This window comes from Strix aluco, chromosome 1 (genome assembly GCF_031877795.1).
Source record: "Strix aluco isolate bStrAlu1 chromosome 1, bStrAlu1.hap1, whole genome shotgun sequence".
Classification (NCBI taxonomy): Eukaryota; Metazoa; Chordata; class Aves; order Strigiformes; family Strigidae; genus Strix; species Strix aluco.
Window position 1 is genome coordinate 43,462,000 of NC_133931.1, and position 16,168 is coordinate 43,478,167.

Sequence of the window (16,168 nt, forward strand, 5' to 3'; positions counted from 1 at the left end):
TAGAACCTTTTTAAAAATTTTTATATAAAATTAAGATTATATAATTTTCACAATGTGACATGTTTTGAGTGTTGTACTTAGTTTAGGTAAGTAATTCTGCAGAGCTTTTTGAAATGTTTTGGGAGCAAAAGTCTTCTGATTGACTCCTCTTAACACTCCTTCCTGCCTGTGTGCTTCCCCCCACCCCTGCTTCTGTGATGGAGACAAATGGTAATACTGTTGTAGTTCTTTCTAAAATGTCCATGTCAAAATAAGTTTTGCAAAGGCTTGCAGCATTACATCCTGATATTCCTAACTTCCCCCCCCCCCCCAAAACCTGAAGAAAAAAAAAAATACTTCTTAAAAAACGATGTCAAAGTACAATTTTATATATGTTTACTTGTTAAATTGTCTTCATGTCACCTTCTGTAGTGTATATTTTTATTTTTGTTGCAGTCTACCAGAATTGGAATGTCAGTGAATGCGATACGCAAGCAAAGCACAGATGAAGAAGTTACATCTTTAGCAAAATCTCTTATCAAGTCTTGGAAGAAACTGTTAGGTATGGAGACATAAAGTTTCTTTCCCTGCTCTTGCATGTTTAAACTGTACACAGTCTTGATGCAAATCCTTGACACCGCCTTCCTTTTGATGTATTTGTGCTCCTCTGTAAGTATTGAAACTTTCTGCACTGAAGTAGTTGTTTTTGACGATCACCAGCGCATTGCTGTGGAAGAGTATTCAGAGAAAAAGTTTTATTTTTACTGGGTCTAGCAAGCAGTCGGAAGCCAGCTTCTGTGACATGACTCATTTCTGAAGTCTCATTGCCTGCTGTTGAGCTAGAGTGACTGTACTGCAGTACTAAGCAGTAACGAACCTGTTCTTGACTATTTCCTTTGTCAGATGTAACAGGCACTCTGAAGAATTTGTGCAAAATCTCATATAGTGTGGAGGCTTTGAAGTCTGGTTATAAAGTGATTTGTGAATAGAAAAAACAGTAAAAAATTGACATTAAAAATCTGTTATAACTTACAAGTAGTGAGAAATAGATCTGTGCTTTCTAAAATCTTCATAGTTTTAAACAACTTGCTAATTATTGACTTAATACTTTTTAATTTCCCTTAAAGCAATGAATACAGTTAATGAAACCTTTCTGTTAGCAGGGTTTTATTCAAGGGTATTTTGTAATACCTAACTTTAATGTATTTGAAAACACTAAAATCTCAAACTGTGTTCAGGTATTTTTGTTCATATGCTGTATTGTACTCTGTTTTGTTTCTCTGTATCTAACTTTAGGTAACCTAAAAATTTAGGAAGCCTAAAAGTTTTGAAATGGAAAACAGTTTATTTTCTACTGATTTAAGTATTTGCCATTCTGTCTAGAAAAATATGCTGAATACCAGGAGGTGTTCAAGTCCTCTGGCATTTGAAGTCAGCCTCATTTTTATCGATTTATGAAGTATTTTATCAGATACTTTACTTTCTTGTAAATAGTGTAGAAATTACTTCGTATCCATCTGACAGTACATTTATGTGGACATTGACAATTTGTCACAGCTTTCAACTTCTAGTAAGAAGCAACAACCTTTACAGCAGACATATTTCTTTAACCTACCTATAAAAAAAAATAGATAATACTAATTAGGTTAGTTTTAGTGATTAAATTTAGGTAATAGTAGATATGCCGATAAAATACTTTTAAAATCATGATATTGACTTATTATAAATTAAATGCATACTTTGTAAAAGATCTGATCAGACTTCGCTGGTAAATAGTGAAAATCATGTACTCTTTATCTTTAAATTTCCACTTAGAACTTTAAGTCCAGCTGTATTGCATCCAATGCATAAAAGTGGTAAGATATATAAGTGGAGAAATGGACTTGCTTATTAACTTGAGTTACTCTGAAGACTTCTAAAAGCAGCAGCTGGATTGAGTGATTTATCTCTCAAGTTATTATCTAATTTTTTTTTTTTAAAAGCACTATCAGATTTTTTTTCTCTGAAGTTCAAATTTTTGATACTGCAGCTTAGTCCAGGCAACAAAGTAGAAGAAATACTCTTTTTTCTCCCACAGAATTCTCAAATTTTACAAGTGCCCTCAGATGCTGCTTTTTTCTGTGGAGGAGCCTGACCTTTCTATGTATTGCTGTTCTTTGAGCAAAGGAATTGTTATTTATTTGTTGAGACAGTAAAAATAGTTTTCTGTCTTCTTTTTTAACACAGTATCTTAAGTCAGTCAAACTTGTCTTACTATATTGTTACTTAGAGCTCTTGTCTTACTATATTGTTACTTATAGCTGACTGATCTTTAAGTGTTCAAACATTGTGAAACATGGGGAGTATTATTTCTACCTGAGGACCAGACAGTGTTCATGCTGTAGAAGTCTGGAATAAGTCTGTGGTGCTTGATGGTCACAGCAGGTTGATCTGAGTGTAGGCTGCTGCTGAAAGGGGTGGTCCTGGCTTCTCTTCTGCACAGGCGCCTCCTTCCTCCCTCCTGTGCTACAGCTAGTGCTCAAGTGGTTATCCAGGCAACCAGAGCTGGGAAGTATTTGTTTTGTTCATTTCTTCTGGCTTAAATTTCAGCTGTATCAGTTCTTTGGTCCAGCCTATTTGCAGTTACTGTTCCCTGCACAGGAATTGATGCAGTAATGTACAGCTGGAGCATGGTGGATCTTCCCCTTTTGATGGCTTGCTACCTTCAGATTGTTTTCAGACAGTTCAGAGAATCTACCTGAGGCTGCTTGCATCGGGTGAAGTCAAACATGTGAGGAACTGGAAAGCAGATAGCAAGTATTTGACATTAGCGTAATTGAAGAGTTCCTTCTTGAGGCAGTGGTATGTGACCTTTGTTCATGCAGTAATTTTGTTACAGGGCAGACATTGCATGCATATTACTGTCCCAGGTCTAGTATAGTTGTGGTTGTGCACTTACATAAAATCAAATTATTCCTGAAAATGCAGCACTGTTTGTATTCAAAACTTCTGGGTGGTTAAATTCTCCTTGATTGTCATGTAAACCTTGTAATAAAGCGTAGTAGGCCAAATGTTTCACTTCTCATTTCACTGCTTAATAATTCATTAGAACTTAAAATCTTGTAACTGTGGAAGATAGGGTATCTGGGCTGTGTGAAATATGGGTGGGAATCTTACAAAGTACTCTTATTCTGTTTTGTCATTAGTTTTGACTTTCTCAGAAGAATACGAAATACCATATGTTGAGCTGCTTGAGAAATCAGTTTCGATTATGCTGTTTATAGTGCATGTAAAATGGTATGGATCAAAGATGGCAACAGAAGCGGACAGCTGTTAATCGTACCAAGCATTGTACTCAGAGAGCTGAAGTCTTTGTGAGTTATTTTTATAAATGACATTTTGAATTTAGGCAAGTTTTGTTGACTGTTCAGGCTGCATGTACTATTTAAGTTCAGTGCTATTGGAACTTATGTTTTAAGAATGTATGGGAAACATGAGAAGAAATCAAAGTAAGGTTGTGAATCCCCTAGATGTTTATGGCTTGAGTAGAGCCATGCCAGGTTACCAGTGGCTTTTCAGGGGGGGTTGGAAGCTGCCTGGCAAAGGACTTGTGAGCTTTTGTCTGAAGTGACTTGCTGAGTGAGCTACAGTGTAAGACTGCTTTCAGCTGTTGCTGAAAGAACGTTAAACCACACAGCTGAGTTGGTCACAATTTACATATGGAAGCAAATTTGGGCCTCGGAATAAAATACTCTTCAGTTGTAACATGGGATTTGCAAATAATGATTGTTTTGCCAAGTAGCTGAGTATACAGAGTATGCTATGCAGATAATGAATCTATGCATACCCATTTAGGTTATGAGGAGGGTTCCTTTATATTAAACACCAACAAATTCTTTAAGGAATTTTAACATTTTCCATCACAATACTTATTGAACTCTAAGAGTATACAGTGAAAAAGAATGTCCAGACCTCTAAACTTAGCTCTAGTAAGTTTATGTACTGAACTGGAAGTGCAGAATGACTAGACGATAACATTAACATTAAGTGCAAGTGTGATAATCTGTTGCCTGTATTAAAAACTAAGAACAGGTCCGTGAACATTTGAAATGCCTATTTCAAAAAAGTGCTTGTCTGAGTAATTTTATTTTAAAACAATATTTAAGTGCTTACTGTTGTCAAGAGACGGTAACACCAGCAAAACTTAACAGAAGTGTTCTACTCTGATCACTTTGTTCATACAGTCCTTCATTATTTTGAACCTGGGTTTGATTCTATTGGAGCAAGCTGGTACAGTCTAGCACTATCTTACAGGTATGGTAACGCTGTCATTGGGTAAAATTGTTCAAGGAGATCCATCTAGTAACCTACTGGTCTTGCTCAAAAAAACCTGTTATTGACCAAAGTACCTAAATTACAGTCTAATCGTGTTTAAGAGTATTGTTTACAATTGATAAGAAGAGTATGTGTCTTTAAGATATCAAGTAGAATCAAGTGCAAAAATAATTTCAGTAGTTTCATTTCCATATCAAGTATGAGCTGTGGAAATCACCTCTGGTCAAATGTATATTTGGGACTGTTCCATGTACAATTGGTATATCTATAATTGTTGGGATTATCAATAGAGAGATAATAACACATGATGCAAATTGTATCATACTGTATAGGAGAAAAAGCACATATAACAAAGAAGTTAGTGTTATGCTTTTCCGTCACTTGTGATAAAATCTTTTAAATAAATGCCATAGTTCATGATTTTGTTGTTTATTTATAGATTTTAGATGTTATTCCTCCCTATGCTGCTACTGGGAAGAAGCTTTTTGGATTTTACCTTCATGTTTTACTATGTCTTGCAGAGGAATTGCTGACAAGTGTAGCTGCTTGTGCATCTCAAGATTATTTGAACCAGGGTTTGGAAAATGGGGCCTAAAGAATTATTAAATATGAAGGTCATTGTTAAATTAATGACTATGCCATCTGTTACCTGTTCTCATATCTCTTTTCTTTATTTAAACTGAATACTCGGGACACTTTCCAAGTTTTGGTGGTGATATCTGAATTGGTAACATATGATAACCCACTAAAGTAAATTCTCATGTGCTTCCAGGGAATAACTAGCCACCTCTCATTAACATTCCTGAAAAACTCTTACTTTAAAAATTTTGAAACTTATTTAGGTTTATAAATTAATAACATTAAATGTTTTTATTTTCTATTTTTTCTTGATACTTGCAAATGTCTTGAGCTCACTTGTAATATAATTAAAATAATCTACAATGAAGCTATTAATGGTTTCTAACATTCACATTAGTTATGTTATCACTGGCCATATATTACTATATTAAAAACTTTGTTCTGGTAACAGAGGACACTGTCATGTCATGTTTTATCCTGGAGAGATTATTTTACTGGAAGAGGTAGAGGTATCTTTTGAATTAATTGCAAGTCCCAGATAGAAACTGCAATGCAGTAGTCAGAATTTGATAGTCTTATTCCAGTGGCTAATAGTCAATTCCTGTTACTAGCTTATTCTTTGTATTTTAAAGAAACATTAACATAAACTAGCTTATGTTGTTTAAAAAAAAGCTTAAAGATTTTTTTATGGCCTTTTGAAGCTGTGTAGCTAAAACTGTGAAGTTACAGTTTTCAGTCCTGAAATTGATGATAATTTTAATTTCTTTCTGAAAAAAAGTTTTGGTGAGTTTTAATAGCTGTACTAAGTTGAGAAAGTAATTGTACCTCTTTAAAGCAAGTTGTAATTTATATTATGCAAATATTATGATGTTCTGTAGGCTTCCTGATGTGAATCACTTGCTCATTGGAATTTTTAAATATCTTTCAGAGGGCCATTTTTTCCATTTTACTTCATTAGAATTTCTATGATTGGTTGTAGTTCCCATTAGCTGTCATTCTTCCTTTGTGTTAGAGTCTGGCCATTGAATATAAAATAAGTTAATTAGTAGGGACTCTTAGTTTCTCAAGAATAATTTTTTTTTCCTTTCCCCAGAGGGTAGTTGAAATGCTGTCTAGCAGGCTGTTAATTGCATTCTATTCTTTTGTCAATACAGTATTTTAATAAAGTAAGAAATCCTTATTAATATGTGAGTTTTAAGAATACATACTGCTTGACATTGGATCACTTCTCGGTGCCTTCCAATTTATAATACATAAGAGTGAATGACTTTAGAGAATATTTCAAGCAAACAGAGAATATTCTTATTTTCAGATTTCTGAAACTGGATTAAACAAAAGTATGTGTAAACTCTAAGTGATTAAAGAAATTGTCATGTTGAAGACATTTGCTGAAGATGATCCAGTTGTCTCAGCCACTGGAGTTTGACCTTGGCATACTTGTGTAAACTGGTCTACAGGTGTAGGAAGAGCTGTGCTTTTACCTCTTGCTTTATCCCCGTGCCTCACTTATACCCTGCCCTCTGTAATTGAAAGAAGCAATTGGTGTATTGGCAGATGTTCTCAGGTGCCTGTCTTCTCTGATGAAATGGTGCTGGACTAAAGGGAAGTGTTTGATAAACTAAAACTAGGTTCTGGCTATACCATAGTGGTGTATTTGATGCCAAATAAGCAGGAGATACCTAGGTCAACTCTGAATTTGACAACTTGTGTGCCAGAAAAGAATGTGGAGGTAAATGGGCTGAAGCAGAGCTCAGCTCTAAGGCAGCTGTGCTGCTTTGCAGAACTTGAACTGTACCCCAAGATACCTGTTCAACCTATCAGTTTGCCTTAAAGCCTGTGACAAAAATGATCATGTACTTGAAAAAAGATGAGGGTAAATGAGATTCCATGCACACTTAGAATCTTTTTAGAAATTATATATCATGTAAGCATTTGTTGTCATAGGGTAGTCATGTGAATATGAATGATAAAAATGGGATTTGTTTTCTTTCTCTTGTATTGTGTGCTTCAGGTGTCGTAGCAAAGAACTTCTGTGATCCATTCAGTTTATAGCCTTGTTTGTTTTCTTAGTGAAATTACTTTTTTATAAACAATAATTGATAAATTTATTTTAGGATTTTTTTAATAACACCTTTATTTTATTAAAGACAGTCAGTCCAAGTGCATCAGCTATTGTGTTTAATTTTCCTTTTTTTCTGTAATGGAGCAATTTATCAAGAATTGAATAAAAAGTTACAAACAATGGGTGAGGAGATCACTAAACTTTTAAGCTCTTGAAGTCTGGGGAAATATTCTGGAGAAGCATTTTGTGTGCTTGTCTGGTTCTTACACTGTTTTGTAGGCATCTTTTGTAGGCTGACAGAATAGTAGATGGCTGCTTGGTCTTGTCCAGTATGGCTGTCTTTGGTCTCCTTTTATGGTGATGATGCTTTTTTTAAGGAAGTGAAACTTGATTTGATAAATTCCTTTAAAGCTAAGAAATGGAGCAAAATCCTGTTCAGTTTAATATCTTTCCTGTGTAGCTTTAAATGTAAATTGTTCATATTAAAAATAAGCCAGAACAGTAATTTTCTACTCTCTAGGAAAGGAAAAAAGAGCTCAGTGCTTGAGTAAGAGACATGATTTTGTGAGTTCTATACCACCAAGTTCCCCTGAGAAATGTGGGAATGGGGCTTTTTGGGAAATGTGAGGATACTTTTAGATGTTTAAAGAAGGATTTAGATACCTAGTTCAGGACATTAAGATTTCCCTCCTTTTCTTAACCTGTTTTTAGTCCTTTTAAAAGTTTGTAATAGATGCTTATCCAAATAATACAGTGTATGGATTTAGAAGTGTAATGGCAGCTTTATAAGGGCTTGGAGAGAGGAATTCACAAAATCTTAACTGTCAGTGAGTGATGCCAGTCTTGCCAGGCTTTTTCTGTAGGCAGTGGAGAGTCAGCCTTTCTAGAGAGCAAATCAGCAGGAGCTTTATTTAGCCACTCTGAATTCTTCTTTACAATAGAAGGGTGTATGTGTTCTCGCTAGGTTAAAGTTAAATGTTGTGATTGCCCTTTTTAATAAAGGCTTTTGTCTCTTTTCTTTATAAAATTGTCATTAAACATAGCCTGTATGGGGAAGGCAAATTCAAATATTTTTAAACATTAAGACAAATTATTTAAGGGCTATCACAGAAAATACTTTGTGTCTGGAAAACTCCTTCAAAAGCATATGAAAATGATCTTTTATATTTTTTGGCAACGATTGTAGCTTTCACACCACAGTTTTGTTTGGTTTAGTCCTTTGGTAGAAAGCCTGTGAATATAATTAAAAAGAATGGCATGTATTTAGTAGGAACTCACATTTAAAACATGGAAGACAAACTCCAGAGACTTGATGCAGTAGTTTAAGAAGTTGTCTACCTCATGCAGCAGTGTTGGCAAAAACAAGTCATAAATGTCCATGTTTTCAGCATATCTTCATTGCCAGTTTAAGCAGAAGCTGGATTTGACTCGAAGGATCTGAAATGTTGTCATATTTTCCATTTTCTGGGTTGTGGAGGGTGTTGTGTTGGGGAGTGGAAGGCTGTACTGCAAGAGAAGGTCAAAGCAGAGAGTGGGAGCTGATAGCATTTCCAACTGGTTCAGGAGAAATCATCAAAGATATTTTACCACTGCTTTAAATTGGTTACTATTTCTGGGTAAAAGAGTTTCTCATGTTTTGTATTTCCAGATGGACCTTCAACTGATAAAGATTCTGAAGAAAAGAAAAAGGAGGCTGCGTCGTCCTCACAAAACAGCCCTGAAGCAAGAGAAGAAAGGTGCTTAATTCTCCATGACTATACAAATAATCTCCCTCAGTATAAATTAACATTAAACTCTTTGGTCCAAATTTGTCATACTGGAGACAGCTTCCACATTATTTTCTGAAATACAAACCATTGTACAAGAAATGGTCTGTTAGGGAAGTTAATTGTGCTGCTGCTGACATAAAAAAAAAAAAAAAAAAAAAGCCACAGGGCAAGATATGGCCAGACTAGTTATTGTTTAGTCCATCTGTCTCATTGGTCAAATACTTCTTATTCTCTCAATGCTAGCACTGAGCTTTGAGAACTGTAAAACAACTTTGTCACAGCTTTGTGGTAATTGCATATGTTAGAGGTTTAGAAGACTATTTTTGTCTCTTACCTTTTATATTTAATAAACAATCTCATTCTGCACTCTTTTTGGTAAATAAAATACATATTTTCAGAAAAAATGAGCTCATTAATGACACTGTAGGAGCTAAAGAACATGTACAAAATAGTAACTGCAAGTCCATTTCTTCTATACATTTCTGGTTTTAGAATCTGTTTCCAGCAGCCATTTTCAAATTGAAATTTAACCTGTAACCATTTGTCCTGATGCAAGCTGAAGACTTTTTGGTCTACAGTTACATTGATTGTTTGTGACCATGGTACCACTTCAGTACAGTAAACAGACCGAATGCAATGTATTCACTGCAGAGTGAATATTAGTGTGATGTATCTTCACTGTTTCTTATTGTAAAGTTCTATGGGGGGAAAAAAAAAGACTTCATGTTAATGTAGAGAATTGAGAACTGAAACTTATATGCAGTGTAATGGAATGAAATACAAGCTGTGTGTCTATTGTGTGGAATACCCTGGTGAATATTCTAAAAACACTTTTAAATTTATGTGAATTCAGTTAGCCTTAGAAAGGTGGCCTGTGTTCTTTTTTTGGATTACCTTCAAAGGGATATAGCAAAAAGCCTGTTTTTTGCCCTGGAACAAAGTTATTTGAAGAGGGAGAAAAAACATTAATATTAGTTTTCTTTTTGCCTTTTTTTAGCAGTTCAAGCAGCAATTCCAGCAGCAGGAAGGAGGAGGGTAGTGCTCCCTCAAATTCTTTCATCCCTTCTTTTCCCCGGGCTCCAAGCACTTCGGATTCTGTAAGAGTGAAATGTAGAGAAATGCTCTCTGCAGCTCTCAGGACGGGAGGTGAGCTTTGTAGCCTATATTTTCAAGTTTAACTATTTCCTTCTTCTCCATTTCAGTCCTTCCCACTCCTGCCCGATAGGGTAGGATAAACCCTGTTTATGTCCATTTGTGTGTATATGCCCATAGGCCAGTTCACCCACATTGCAAGTAATGAGTAACCTTGACAGCATGGGAATGTATTGAAATACATTTTGGTTGCTGATGATATGGGACATTTTGTGGCTTCTGTTCGTCTGATACCTTGCCTGCAATGGAATTTCTTTTCAGGAAGGTTATTGCCTCCTTAATGCCTGATTTAAATATTTTTGTGGAAACTGTTTTTTTTGTCTTATCTCTGAGAGTGCCAGCGTATACATGCCTGCCTTTTTTACATCAGAGATCCTCTGGGCCTTCAGATTTTGGTTTTTGAAGGCTGCCTTTCTGTTTTGATTTAATCTTGACATACTCCTAGTAAGAGTCTTGTATGCTCTATCTTCATGCCTCTTGGGCATCTGTAAGTTCTTTGGCTGGGGTTTTTTCTTTTCCCCCCTCATGTACACTTAGGTGTCTTTAAACTGATAAATTGAATGATAGGCTAGATAAGGAGCAAACTAAAAGTCAAACTCCTCAGAATGACCTGAATTTTTTCTTGTGGGTCCTTCTCTTCTGCCAGAACTTATAACCCAGGTCTGGTTCCTCTTTTCTTAGCTTAGTGTAACCCGACCCAGTGTAAGCAGACTTCTGAATCATCCATTTTTAGCCTCTTCTCTCTTTTACTCTTTCTTTTAATTCACGTAAATTCAGATACAGACAGTAGTCAAAGCTGACTAAAGACCACGAGTTGGTGGTCATCGGATACATAGTTCATAGCTAGTTTTCCAAGGGCTTTTTTTGCTGTGTTACTTTCTACAGCACATATAAACTGATCATCCATGGGTTGAATGCCAATCTCAAAAAATAAGGTTGTTTTCTGGTTTTATGGCCTTCTGCATGAGATCGAAGGGGAAATGGTATTTGGATTACTCATTGAAGTACATCCATGTTAAAATGAGAAGGAGGAAAACATACTGTATCTAATTTGTCCTAAGCTATCTTGGAAAGGCAGCTGTCTTTATGAGTAAGGGTTTTGGTCAGAAACAGTAAACAATTATCTTGAGCGTTTTAGGTCATGTTGCATTGTCTTCAAGATTGCTATGGTTTATTTCTTCTAATTTACATGTTTTATGATACATCTCTGATTTGCATTTTTAAAAACATCTAATAATATTGTTTCTGTTGCTTAATTACTATGTTTCTAAGGAAATCCTCTTGCATGCATGCAAAACGTTAATTGCTATGCTTGTATTGTGTGGACTGAGAGAACAGATGAAACGCAATACAAAATGTTTTCATAATAGTCTATTCTATGCATAGATATGCTGTGGAGATGGGTGTTTGCCAAACCTGTTAGAATCTTCAAAATTCTTCCTTATATCAAAGTTTTTTGTCACTACTTTTTGTTTGCAACTAAGTGTAAGAATTTCTGGTTTTGTAAAAGATTTAGGGTTGTTCTATTTTTTAAACTTCTGTTGCTCTTCACTTATTTTTGTTCTTCCCAGTAATAAAGTTATGAAAGGAGAAGTATACAGTAAATTAAACTTTCCTATACAAAAGGGAAAAATCACTGTAGTTGTTCCATAATTTGTTGAGTTTTTGCAGTGTTGAATGGGCTCTCAGGAATGTAGAACACTAAGATTGTCAGGTTGCTAATATTTCAATGCTTGTTTTTCTCAGATGATTACATTGCCATTGGTGCTGATGAGGAAGAGCTGGGTTCTCAGATTGAAGAAGATATCCTTTGTTGTATATGTGTGTATGTCTATGTGCTCTAGAACAAGAGTGTTTTTTAAAAGCATTGATAATGTTTGATTAACTTGATCTATGTATTGAATATTTTTAATTTCATTTAAAACATTAGCAAACTGTTCAACACATCAGCGTAGAAATTTAGTGTTTAAAACAACACAACCTAAATGATTTGCTTTAAAACATGTAGGAATGTGTAGGTGAGTGTGTGTGGGTTTGTTCTGTTCGGTATGTTTTCCTTGCAGCAGCAATCTTGTATCTTACTGCAGCATTCTGACATAAAATGCTGGGCTCTTCTCTGTTATTTTTAAATCTCTTCTTGTTAATGGTTTTAATCTTTTTCTAATGTCTTTATTTTCTGCAAGTTTATTTCTAAATGAATTTGTAGTTTTTGAAAGGGTTGTTCTGGTAGCAGTGTTTGCATAGTTACAAAGTGGAGGTCAGGGCTTTTTATTTTAGGTTTTTTTTTGGGGGGGGAGGGAGTATTAAACATAGAAATAGTCTAAGCTTCATGATTCTAACTTGTTATGTCCTTTAGTAATTATTCAGCCACCGTTCCTGTTAAGAAATTTCCTGTTTCTCTTGCAAGTCTGTTTTAAAATTCTGTCAGTGAGCTGCCAGTGTTTGAATATTGGTTTAGAAATCAGTTAATCAAGATGAGGTTAAGGAACTGGACAAAAATTTATGGGTGACTTTTCACAATTTCAGTTGAGATCCTACTACCCAAAAATTTGCATTTCACTGACCGTGTGCTGAGCTATGATTAGGCTTCAGAAGGATGTGAAGTCTGCTGTGTTGAACAGGAAAGTAACTGTTGGTTGGGTTTGGGGGGTTGGACTTGATCAACAGTGAAGTACATTGTTTTGGAAGAGTTGCCCCCAAAATGAATTCTTTAGAGTGCTCTTTTACTTGTTAATGTTTTGTTCCTTAAATCCAAAGCACCTATTTTTCAAGAATTAAAAAACACTGATATGAAATACAAAAATAGGGTACGAAGTAGAATAGCAAATCTCAAGGATGCAAAGAATCCTAACCTAAGGAAAAATGTGTTATGTGGGAACATTCCTCCTGACAAGTTTGCCAAAATGACAGCAGAGGTAAGTAAAACATAGGTCTTGAACTATTTCCCTATTGGACTTACATCCTGACCTGTATTTATTAGCCATAAAAAATTATGTAAGCTGCCTGCACTTTTGAAAGACTGTGGCTTGCACAGTCTGAATTACAGGGCTGTGTTGGGGCAGAGGAAATGAAGGTTGTGTCTGCTAATGGTTCCTAAATATCTGATTTTGTCTGTAAGTCAGAAGGCAGGTAAGCTGTTGCATGTAAATTTCCGGAAACATGGTATCTTGTGCAGTTTTTAAAAGGCCACATGATATATCAGTGAGTTTAAGTTTAGGAAGGTGTAAATATGACTGGCTAGTGCCTCCAAGCTGCTTTCCCATTCACCTTCCTGGATATATAAGTGTTAGCCTGTCTTGCCATTTATTTTTCAAATGCTAACCTCTGCTGTTTATACTCCTGTGCAAGGTATAGTACTGTGGTTTTAAAGCTCATTCCCTCTCCTGTTGGCATTTTCAGTGTTAATTTAAAGCTCATCTCTTGAATCTATCTCTTGAATACTTCAAGTGATTTTGAAGGAAACTTAATAAATAAAAAAAGTCATAAATGGTAGGAGAAAGAAGCTAAGAGAATTGCCCTTAGAATCAAATGTGTGTTATTGAAAGAACATTTTGGACACTCAAATAGAAATTCCTGTTAAGATGCTCCCTGTCTTTACAAATCAAAACAAATCTAGGAAGTTAAATGAAAAATTAGATTTTTAAGGGAGAGAAAAACAAAAGCACAGTTAACATCTGGCTTCAGTTTTGTAGTTCTGCTTGTATGTGTTGGATTCTAGCCCCCCCCCCCCCCCCCAATTCAGGTATAAAGGAGTGTCTTGGAGATAGAAAGAAATTAAATTTATGATCAAATAATGAAAATCATGATTAGCTTTATTCTAAACGAAAGGGTCTTTTGTTTTTTTGTTTTCTTTCTATAGCTTTATCTAAAGGTTAGGGCAAATGCTCATAAAGGAATGTGTAAAGAATAGTCAATTGTATCTTCAGTACATATTGTGAAGTTTTTTGTTCCACATGTGTGTATGTACATATGCACAAACATATATTTTATATTGTCCAGTGCCTGTTCTTTGTCGTGGATTAAAATTTTAATGGCTAAAAAACCCTTTAGTGTTAAGGTTACTTCTAAGTGAAACAGTATTAATAAAAGATTTGCATTCCACATCTACATGGTATGTGGAGTAAAATTTTATTGAAGAAAAATGGAACAACTTGTTTTTGCTGTGCACACTTGATTACTATACATTGTGGAGATCCTGCACGCTAGAACTGTTTTAAAGGAGAAGAAAATTGGTGAATATGAGCTCTTCAGTTAGTGTTTTGCAACTAACTGTATATGATTTCTGGTAACATATGGTAAATAATGGCTATACTGTATTTCTCAGTACAAATATGGCAATAGTAAAAATAATGTAAATTTTCCCTATAGTAATCTTATGTAGGTCAATGAGATGATTATTCAAGGATCTAACCTAGGGAGAGGATCTTTTTCCTCATCTCTTTTGAGACTTTTAAGTCCTCTATCTTGTCTCTGCATAAAAATGTTTCTATGTGTTTGATATTGTGTAACTTTTACTGATTTTATTTTTTCCAGCTGCATAAAAAACCCCAACATTCTAAACTTTTTGTAGCTTCTGTGCTGTTGAAATATCCCAACTTAAATCTTATAAAATTGAAAATGTGTAGAAAGAATTACTTTGCCCTTCAATAGAGTTGTTGTTCGTGGATTCTAAATAAAAAATGGTATGGGCTTGCACAGTGGTAGTGACTTGTTTAAAACTAAAACTCCTTAGTAAACTCTGCTGTTATCCATAACAGGAAATGGCAAGTGATGAGCTGAAAGAAATGCGCAAAAATCTGACCAAAGAAGCTATCAGAGAGCACCAGATGGCTAAAACAGGAGGTACCCAAACTGATCTGTTTACATGTGGCAAGTGCAAAAAGAAGAACTGTACATACACGCAGGTACATGTTTTTTCAGACTCTTCGTTTTCCTTTTTCAAAGCTGAAGTCCTATATAAAGATTGTCAGAGAAAGTTTTAGTTACGAAATGAACTGTTAACAAAATGCTAACAAATTACAAAACATGTGAAGATAGTTGGAGCTACTTAGGTGTGCTTATGTAAAGAATGTTTGTTGTATTAATTTACCAAAGATTTTTACGTAAATCTAAGCTGAGTAGCTATATAGCCTGAAATGTCAGTTTCTTTGCAATGCTGAGTTTTTGCTGATTCCTCTTACATCTTATATTAATATGATTTTATGTCAAGGAGAACTTGACATACTGGTTTTAGTAAATGTTGACATTTACTGTTTTTAATGTGTATAAACTTTTCTTTACAGAGGGAACAAATAACAGAAAATAATGATACATACATATAATAAATATACGTGTATATATATAAAATCTACCATTTGACTATCACTAGACCCTAATCTACAATCATTCCTACAACCTTTTTCTATTTTAATTAGAAAATAAGTGCAAGAAGAGCTTTAATTTGTTTAGCAGTGCTTCAGGGCATTTCATTTTCATCATAGGATCAGCTGCATTTATAATTTAATACTGTATATTAGATGCTTTAAGTAGATAGCTGTTTTTCAATCATGAGACTTTTAAGCCTTTCCATCAGTAAATATATGTAAAGCTGTACTGAACGTGTAGATTTACTGCAGAATCTTTTCCTAGAAGTATGTGCACAGTTTCTATGCCGAAATTGATACTTCAATGCTGCTAAATCTGTCAAAACATAGATTTATGATCACTTTACAGTCTAGACAAAAAACCAGTTTCAACTGATATGGAAAGTTAGCTTGTATTTTTATCCAAATGTGTTTCCTTAATGTTAAACTTTGATTTTAAACCTTTACATTGAACATGTACTAACAAAAGTTGAAGATACTAATTTTCCTCTTCTGCTCTGGCTCTTGCCTTTGCCAAAGGTTCAAACCCGCAGTGCTGATGAACCCATGACAACATTTGTTGTCTGTAATGAATGTGGAAACAGATGGAAGGTAAGACTGTTAGACCGCTCTGCATATTTGATAGCAGACAACTAGGCTCTGTGCTTAATTTTGGTTTACATTAAATGACAAATAATATTGCGTGTTGATATTGCAAAATAGCTTTAAGTTAGAAAAGCATTTTTGACTGAAGGTATGAGATCACAGAAGTAGAGCAGTGGCAAAGGGGGAGAGAAGTCAGGATATTGACTTAGTCCTTGTGACATCTAGTTACAACGCTGCTTTGCCATACAAAGTAGTGGCAAGTTAGTCACTGTGTCTTCCCTTTCTTCACCCAAAGATATTCTAACCTTTTAATCTCTGGTTTGATGAGTGGAATAGGCCTTTTTAGACCTTTTGTTTTTTTCTGT

The 16,168-nt window shown here is 34.9% G+C and overlaps 1 protein-coding gene across 1 annotated transcript in view; it reads left to right on the forward strand.

The window, feature by feature from the left end:
* LOC141921130 (acyl-protein thioesterase 1) overlaps positions 1-16,168 on the forward strand; it is a 50,891-nt gene that overhangs the window by 33,765 nt on the left and 958 nt on the right. Inside the window, exons 10-16 of the mRNA XM_074819237.1 lie at positions 436-541; positions 8,583-8,670; positions 9,701-9,849; positions 11,602-11,658; positions 12,616-12,770; positions 14,613-14,759; positions 15,738-15,809. Coding sequence (XP_074675338.1) covers positions 436-541; positions 8,583-8,670; positions 9,701-9,849; positions 11,602-11,658; positions 12,616-12,770; positions 14,613-14,759; positions 15,738-15,809 — 774 coding nt within the window. The remainder of the gene's footprint in view (positions 1-435; positions 542-8,582; positions 8,671-9,700; positions 9,850-11,601; positions 11,659-12,615; positions 12,771-14,612; positions 14,760-15,737; positions 15,810-16,168) is intronic.